At 40.5% G+C, this 8,961-nt stretch overlaps 1 protein-coding gene across 1 annotated transcript; it reads right to left on the bottom strand.

Moving 5' to 3' along the window:
- Positions 1-257: 257 nt before the first annotated feature.
- On the bottom strand, positions 258-7,472 carry LOC124020787 (guanylyl cyclase-activating protein 2-like). The gene is made up of 4 exons (XM_046336062.1): positions 7,081-7,472; positions 3,524-3,673; positions 2,543-2,654; positions 258-1,413 (listed from the first exon to the last, which is right to left on the bottom strand). The coding sequence occupies exons 1-4, from the start codon at positions 7,285-7,287 to the stop codon at positions 1,274-1,276; spliced, it is 609 nt and encodes a 202-aa protein (XP_046192018.1). The 5' UTR covers positions 7,288-7,472; the 3' UTR covers positions 258-1,273.
- Positions 7,473-8,961: the final 1,489 nt, after the last annotated feature.

An 8,961-nucleotide genomic window follows, 5' to 3' on the forward strand; every position in this document is an offset into this window, starting at 1 on the left:
AAAACCTCCCAGGAAAACTTTTAGTGAACCATAGTAAGATGTTCTCAGAACCTCCCTTCAACCTAAAAATGAACGTTCCCTGAACAGGATACATGTTTATTTCCGGTCAGGAAACATATGGCTTCGTTCCCAGAACTAATGGGAAACCAAAAACACATGTTTCCACAACTTCCAAGGAAACAAAAGTGCTAGCTGGGTATGTACTACAGTATGAATACTTATCTTAATGTTATAAAAAATTTATTTTGATATTGGCATATACACAGAGTGCACACAACATTAAGGACACCTTTTCTTTCCATGACATAGAAATCCACTTCAATCAGTGTAGATGAAGGGGATGAGACAGGTTAAAGAAGGATTGTTAACCCTTGAGACAACTGAGACAAGAAATGTGAATGTGTGCCATTCGGAGGGTGACTGGGCAAGACAAAAGTTTTAAGTGCCTTTGAACAGGATATTGTAGTAGGTGTCAGGCACACCGGTTTGTGTCAAGAACTGCAACGCTGCAGGGTTTTTCACACTCAACAGTTTCCCTTGTGTGTCAAGAATGGTCCACCATCTAAAAGGACATCCAGCCAACTTGGGAAGCATTGGAGTCAACATGGGCCTGCACTGCTGTGGAACGCTTTTGGCACCTTGCAGAGCATGTCCCGATAAATTGAATGGGAGAATCTCAAATGCATACTCTTCGTGTCCTCTCTCCTCGCCTCCTTCTCAAAACCCATTGTAGGAGAAGGCCATTGTAGGAGAAGGTCTCAATCAAATAAGTCCTGAGGCGATGTTTGCTAATGACTCAATTGGGGATTTCTGCTGTCTGTAAAGAAATGGGCTGTAGGTTGATTCTGCTGCTACAATTGGATATCATACAGGATGCTCTAACCTAATGCAGCAGGTGCAAAAAGATGCCTGAGCGAAGTCCCCACATCCGTTTTTCAGGGGAAATGGAAGTTGAAAAGACTGTATCCATGAAAACTGGAAACATCCGCTTTCTTCTGACTCCTCGGAGAGTGAATATGCTGGGAATAATTGAAATTCATACACAATCCTCAAATATCCAAGGATTTGGCAATGTCATTCATTTCCTAAATCTAGCAAATCCCCATTTTGAGAGATACTGACTATATGACCATCCTATCGTTACCCTATTATGGGAGTAGAGTCGATGATAATGAATACAGGCCGTTTTCAACCACAGAACTTATTGTTTTGGTTCAGATCCTCTTTAATAGAGAGAACCAATGTCCTCTTCATCCCTGTCTGACATTTTAGTTCATCGTTTTGGACTCTGGAGTTTTCTGTCACTCAAGTGCTGGTGGACCCAGTAACTGGGGTTGATATCCAGGCGTATGAGTTTTTGTACCCAGGGGTCTCTCTTTGCCCCCTCCACAAACTCCTCCAGAGTTATCTGACCTGGAACCAAAGACAACAAAGAGATCCTTATTATTCTACCTAATGTGTATCCACTCTGTCATTATACTGTATCATCAAGAATGAGTTCAAGGCGATAGCTCACTCCAAATGTTTTCAGATCTCACAAGTTCATCCACTTCCCACGCCATTGGTTGAGTGGATCAAGCCATACATGGGTCATTATTTTAATAGTGTCTCACTATGTCATTATTTCTGACATATCTGACCATCCTGCTTCAGTAACAGCTAAAGGCTGTCACAATACACAAATAAGTGCTCCAGTACTCACCGTCACAATACACAAATAAGTGCTCCAGTACTCACCGTCACCATTCTCAAATAAGTGGTCCAGTACTCACCGTCACCATTCACAAATAAGTGGTCCAGTACTCACCGTCACCATTCACAAATAAGTGGTCCAGTACTCACCGTCACAATACACAAATAAGTGGTCCAGTACTCACCGTCACCATTCACAAATAAGTGGTCCAGTACTCACCGTCACCATTCACAAATAATTGGTCCAGTACTCACCGTCACCATTCACAAATAAGTGGTCCAGTACTCACCGTCACCATTCACAAATAAGTGGTCCAGTACTCACCGTCACCATTCACAAATAAGTGGTCCAGTACTCACCGTCACCATTCACAAATAAGTGGTCCAGTACTCACCGTCACAATACACAAATAAGTGGTCCAGTACTCACCGTCACCATTCACAAATAAGTGGTCCAGTACTCACCGTCACCATACACAAATAAGTGGTCCAGTACTCACCGTCACCATTCACAAATAAGTGGTCCAGTACTCACGGTCACAATACACAAATAAGTGGTCCAGTACTCACCGTCAACATTCACAAATAAGTGGTCCAGTACTCACCGTCACAATACACAAATAAGTGGTCCAGTACTCACCGTCAACATTCACAAATAAGTGGTCCAGTACTCACCGTCATCATACACAAATAAGTGGTCCAGTACTCACCATCACCATTCACAAATAAGTGGTCCAGTACTCACCGTCACCATACACAAATAAGTGGTCCAGTACTCACCGTCACCATTCACAAATAAGTGGTCCAGTACTCACCGTCACCATACACAAATAAGTGGTCCAGTACTCACCGTCACCATTCTCGTCAACTTTCTGGAAGATACGGTCACAAACCTCTTCAGGTGTAAGGTGGGTTTGACCTGCCTCGTCACTGACAGAACCTTTCTTTATCTTGTAGATGATCTACAGACATCACAGACAGAGGACTGTTACATCAATCAACTGTTATAGTTACGTTTTGCAGACTTTGAGAGATTTCCTACCCTTCCACATGTGTGCATTTTAAATCAATAGGTTAGTACGAGGAAGGCTGGAGAAAGTTCCTACCATATTCTTTCCACCAATTCAATGCATTTAAATCCATAAGGGGGCGTATATGACTACACACTTCGGGGGAACAGTAGAGCATCGGACTACAGCCTTCAAGTCCAAGAGCAGGGTTTCTCAACTTCAATCATGAACAGCCACTGTCCACACAGCTTTTCAATTACCCTATAAATTGCTCCAATTAAGAAGCCTGAATGAAATGGCCCAAATGTAATTCATTTGAATTATTCTAACTAGAGTACTTCCAATACTGCCAATACAGTAACTATGCCAACAGTGAATCTGAGAAAAATGGCTTTAAAGTATTTTTGTTAGCCATCCAAATAGGTTGTAGGTAAATAAATGATAATGCAGTGACGTATCATCTTATTATGAAGTAATGTTTATGCATATCAGCCATGAACACTGATTTGATCTATGACCCCTAAAATGCAGATACTGCACTCTGCCTTTGTATGACCTTAACTATATGGGTAATGCAAGGGCAAAGTGCAGTATCTACAATATAAATGTGTTTATTCAACTTAGTTGTTGTTTTTCTGTTTGATAAATAGCTGATTCTCAGAGGCTTTGAGTTTAGTGGTTACCCAAGCAGATATACACAGCTTAGCGTCTAATTGATAATGAGCTATAGTGTGCTGTAGAACACATTCCTACCAGGAGCCATGTTGAGAAACACTGGCTTAGAATGTTACCATAGGTCGTACTTCGGCCCGAACCCTTACCCTTATAATTATTCTCAACTCGTGCCTGTCCAGTCGTCCATTGTCATCGTTGTCAAACACCTTGAAAGACCACTTGAGTTTATCCTCGAGCCGTCCTCGAAGCACAAGGTTTAGCGCAGCAACATACTCAATAAAATCCATGGTGTTGTCCTGTAATAGAGACAGACAAACGATCATGATCAAATACAGCCTCAATAAAAATCCTGTGTTCTCCAAGTAAGAAATACATAACATCCCTGACAGTGGGGCACATGTAAAACAAAAGGTATACCATGGGATCATGGTGGATTGTAATAATATAGGGAAAGAGACGTGGGTCCAGTGAGTTGTGGACCTTTTTAGACTTCTGCATCGAGCCTATATCCAACTTTCTCCTCAATTGTTACATTGGTGGTAACTGTGGGATAGCTTAACTGGCCTACAGCATTGTCTTGGGCCTGTGTTGGAAGTGTGGCCCTATTTCCATTTGGGTCTTTCCATGTCAATTCAGCAGGCCGTAACAACCACTCAGATTCTTCTGAAGTCGTTTCTGTAGTTAAAAACAGATACTATTAGCATTCCTGCAACATCATTTTTTGAAATATAATTAGATTTCTGAGAAATTAAGCTCATTAATTGCACCTAAATTTGACATTTTAAGTTATAGGATTCATAGAATATTCAATACATATTGAATAAGATACGATTTGGACCTGAACATTTTTCTAACAAGGAGTAAGACGTGAGGAATCCAAAGAAATGTCAAAAAGCCACCCACAGCCCTACACGCCAATCCTACTCCAACACCGAGTTTATAGTATCAGTTCTCTATGTCTGATAAGTAGTATGGAGCTGCTGCTCTGAGTATTATTTCTTCATCATATGTAATGTATTCTCAGTGAATTTGATGATGTTTTTTCCCCATTCAGAGAAATTAGTAATGGAAGTTGTTAGGTTTATATCCCATCCTACATTCTGATATTACCAGATTTTTCACCTTGTCGGCTCGGTATTCAAACCAGCAAATCCAATGTAAGTCAATGGTACCTATTAGCATTTTTGCACTTCATATCCATATAATTTATAAGTAACAACATTGAGTTAACATAAAATTTTATTATTAGCCCAGGTGTTTATTTAATTAAATTCCTCAACCCAACAGGTGCTTATTAGAGACAGGCTTCTATTTAAGTCAGGTGTCTATTTCCTTAATGCACACAGCTTTTGCTCATTTGCATAGTTAATTGTTAAATTCCAGCATTTTAATCCATTTCTTAATTTTCCTACACTAATATGTTATCATTTACAAACTGTGTCACATTTCTTTTGAACACTGTGCTATCTAACCTCCAAACGAGCTTCAATGCCATACAACACTCCTTCCGTGGCCTCCAACTGCTCTTAAAAGCTAGTAAAACCAAATGCATGCTTTTCAACCGATCGCTGCCTGCACCCGCATGCCCGACTAGCATCACCACCCTGGATGGTTCCGACCTTGAATATGTGGACATCTATAAGTACCTAGGTGTCTGGCTAGACTGCAAACTCTCCTTCCAGACTCATATCAAACATATCCAATCGAAAATCAAATCAAGAGTCGGCTTTCTATTCCGCAACAAAGCCTCCTTCACTCACGCCGCCAAACTTACCCTAGTAAAACTGACTATCCTACCGATCCTCGACTTCAGCGATGTCATCTACAAAATGGCTTCCAACACTCTACTCAGCAAACTGGATGCAGTTTATCACAGTGCCATCCGTTTTGTCACTAAAGCACCTTATACCACCCACCACTGCGACTTGTATGCTCTAGTCGGCTGGCCCTCGCTACATATTCGTCGCCAGACCCACTGGCTCCAGGTCATCTACAAGTCCATGCTAGGTAAAGCTCCGCCTTATCTCAGTTCACTGGTCACGATGGCAACACCCATCCGTAGCACGCGCTCCAGCAGGTGTATCTCGCTGATCATCCCTAAAGCCAACACCTCATTTGGCCGCCTTTCGTTCCAGTACTCTGCTGCCTGTGACTGGAATGAATTGCAAAAATCGTTGAAGTTGGAGACTTTTATCTCCCTCACCAACTTCAAACATCAGCTATCTGAGCAGCTAACCGATCGCTGCAGCTGTACATAATCTATTGGTAAATAGCCCACCCATTTTCATCTACCTCATCCCCACACTGTTTTTATTTATTTACTTTTCTGCTCTTTTGCACACCAATATCTCTACCTGTACATAACCATCTGATCATTTATCACTCCAGTGTTAATCTGCAAAATTGTAATTATTCGCCTACCTCCTCATGCCTTTTGTACACATTGTATATAGACTCCCTTTTTTTCTACTGTGTTATTGACTTGTTAATTGTTTATTCCATGTGTAACTCTGTGTTGTCTGTTCACACTGCTATGCTTTATCTTGGCCAGGTCGCAGTTGCAAATGAGAACTTGTTCTCAACTAGCCTACCTGGTTAAATAAAGGTGAAATAAAACAAATTAAAAAATTGTCTTAGCATGCCTCTATTGATTTTTTTTTCTTTACTTTTCCTTAACAGAATAAGTATTATTTGAAACAGGCCTTTATTTGCTGAAATGTGTGCCGCCACCTGGCTATTAAAAGGGACAGATGGCTGTTTGAAACTTGGCATGTAATTGAAGTTAAGGTACACAATACATGTTAAATACTTTAAGATGATTTGAACATGAAGTGTGAAAATGCTAACATAGGTACCATAACCAAAGCATGGGTTGTCCATAGACTGCTTATAGGGTGAGGAAACCAATATGTAATTTTGTAATTTGGGTGAACGATCCATTTGAGGGGGGGTTCAAACTTTGTTCACCTAATAGCAGGAACACCACCATCTAGTGGTCAAACCAGATAATATCAAGATGTAGGATGGGACATAAACCTAACAGCTTCAATGACTCATTTCTCTGAACAGGGGGAATATAATACATAGGATGAAAAAAAACAGACATAGAGAACTGATAATATACTCATTGTTGGGGTGGGATTGGCATGGGGTGTGGGGGGTCCATTGGTGTCTTTCGATGTCTAAGTCATTGTTAGAAAAACAACGGTCAAATGTGGATGTTAGGTACTATATTTAAAGAATGCAAAAACTATTCCGGAACAACCTGAGAAGGTTGGTGTTGAAATCCTCTTTCTTGTCCTTTTTGAGGTGGAACGACTAATTTGGCTTTACACTCTGGCCCACTTTATGGAAAGAAGGTTATTATGGTCATCTAACTTTAGGCTATTTAATTAAGCATACGGCCAAATGAAGCATGATTGTCTGTACACTAATAGCTTAGCCTGCATGTGGAAAGAGCACACATTTTGGGAAACCCATATTCTAGAAAACAATAATAATAGTATTGTACTAAAATTGTATGAATCTATATTCATGAATTAAATGGGAAGTTTAAAACACTTGAGTTGAGGGGGAGGGGTCTATGATAACTTTAGGGCTACACCAATACAACATGTTTTTTTTTACAGTATGTACATACATCATTTACAGTGAATGCAAATGCAATTGTCCCAGGTCTGCTGGTTTGTATTCAGAATCTTACCCCATTCATATCAAACGCACTGAATATGCCCTCCATGTATTGCGATTCTGGCGAATTATCGTTTTGAACCCCAAACATCCTTTTGAACTCGTGCAAGTGCAACGAACCGCTGGGGCACTCATTGATGAACCTCCTGTAGAGGTCTTGAATTGTCGATATTTCCAACTCTTCTTCGCTGGTTGACTGAGCTTGCTGATTTTGACCCATTGTAAATCCGAGTGAAAAAGGTCAAAGTGTGAAAAAGACAACGCGTACATTTAAATCCAGCTGTGGGCTAGTCTCTGATATGGCTGTTCGCAATAGCCTGGGGACAAGGTTACCTTCGAGGTTCATACAATTCGTAAACCTTTAAGAATTCGACCTCGTATCTTCTCTCTGCTCCCTGCATCGTTGCCTTTGATGGTTGTGCGTGGAAATAGGTCTGACAACATAGGCTACATCATGTGGGATATACATACGTCAACCCCAGGAGGCAAACTTATTTTTAGCAAGACTTGTCCTATATCGGCATTTAGTAATCTGCAGACCTGATCCAATTGGACGATGTCATTTGTAGACCTACAAGGCTACAGTGTGCCAAATAGAGAGTATATGTCCTATAACGTTTGTGACTCAACTCGTTTTATTGTGTTAATATATTATAAAACATTTTCACAATTGCATTTATGTTATAAAACCTTTTCCCACCTGGAATGGAGGTTGGTCAGGCCATGGGCAAATGATCACCCATCACTATCTGAGGATTAATACATACATTTTCACTGAACAGCCACTTCTGAAGTCAAAATAGTATGTGTACAGAGATCAGAACAGGTACAATATAGGTAACATATCCAATAGTAGGTTGGAAATGGGTTTAGAGTGTTACTGGATATAACAGAAGTTAGGTGTTTAAATAGAGAGGTCCGGTGGAATTGGAAAGGCTCTGGTGTAAGGTTCGGGCTTGTTACTTCCAGATGACCCATGTTGGGGAATACCTTAAGGTTGGCTGTGGGCCAACGAAGGATTAACTGCACACCCTGGCCTGTCACGAGAGACTAGACCCAGGACAGCTTGATTGTATTCACTCTTAGAAAAAAGGGTTTCGGATAGGGTTCTTCGGCTGTCACCGTAGGAAAACTATTTTTGGTTCCAGGTAGAACCCTTTCACCCAACAAGGAACCCCTAAAATTAGCTTTTCAATTAAGAACTCCTTGGTGAAAAGGAACCAAAAGAAGATGTCCCCTACAGAGAAAACCAAATAACCCTTTATGGTTCAAGGGAGCACCTTTTTTCTAAGTTAGTACCTTAGATTGAGATTCTGGCAATGAATCGCTTTTAACTCCAGTGACCCATACCTGACCTATTGTTTTCAGCATCTCAGTCTACCTTTTGCATTTTTTATAAGTTGATAAAGATAAGAGATATCGTTAGTCAGGTATGGGCTAAGAGTGTTACGGGATATTACACAAGTACAAGTTGATTGGCTCTGGTGTAAGCTTCTTCAACATGACCCATGTGGGGAAAACCTCGATGTTGGCTATCGGTCGAAGGAGGATTTATATGAAACAGGAAATTACATTGACATTTTATTCATTTCACAGACTCTTATCCAGAGCGACTTACAAATAGTGCATTCATCTTAAAATAGCTAGGTGAGACAACAACATATCACAACCGAAGCAGGTACATTTTCCCTCAATAAAGTAGTTATCAGCAAAGTCAGTGCTAGTAGGAAAAGTGAATGTATTATTATTATTATATGGGGGATGTGCATGATTCAGTGGGAATATTCAATGTGAGATGATTCAGTGAGATGATTCAGTTGAGGTGTTGTATGAGAATCAATTCACCCTGATAAGGATACATTAAACAAGTTTGATATTAAATAGAGAAGTCAGG

Source organism: Oncorhynchus gorbuscha, unplaced genomic scaffold, assembly GCF_021184085.1.
Source record: "Oncorhynchus gorbuscha isolate QuinsamMale2020 ecotype Even-year unplaced genomic scaffold, OgorEven_v1.0 Un_scaffold_910, whole genome shotgun sequence".
Lineage (NCBI taxonomy): Eukaryota > Metazoa > Chordata > Actinopteri > Salmoniformes > Salmonidae > Oncorhynchus > Oncorhynchus gorbuscha.

Bases quoted from the DNA above. Each gene is read 5' to 3' on its own strand.
- LOC124020787 (XM_046336062.1), bottom strand. From the start codon at position 7,287: ATGGGTCAAAATCAGCAAGCTCAGTCAACCAGCGAAGAAGAGTTGGAA. The intron at 3,674-7,080 runs GTAAGATTCTGA...TCTCTATTACAG, and splicing joins GTGCGTTTGATATGAATGGG to GACAACACCATGGATTTTAT. The intron at 1,414-2,542 runs GTGAGTACTGGA...CTTTGGTTCCAG, and splicing joins AGTTGACGAGAATGGTGACG to GTCAGATAACTCTGGAGGAG.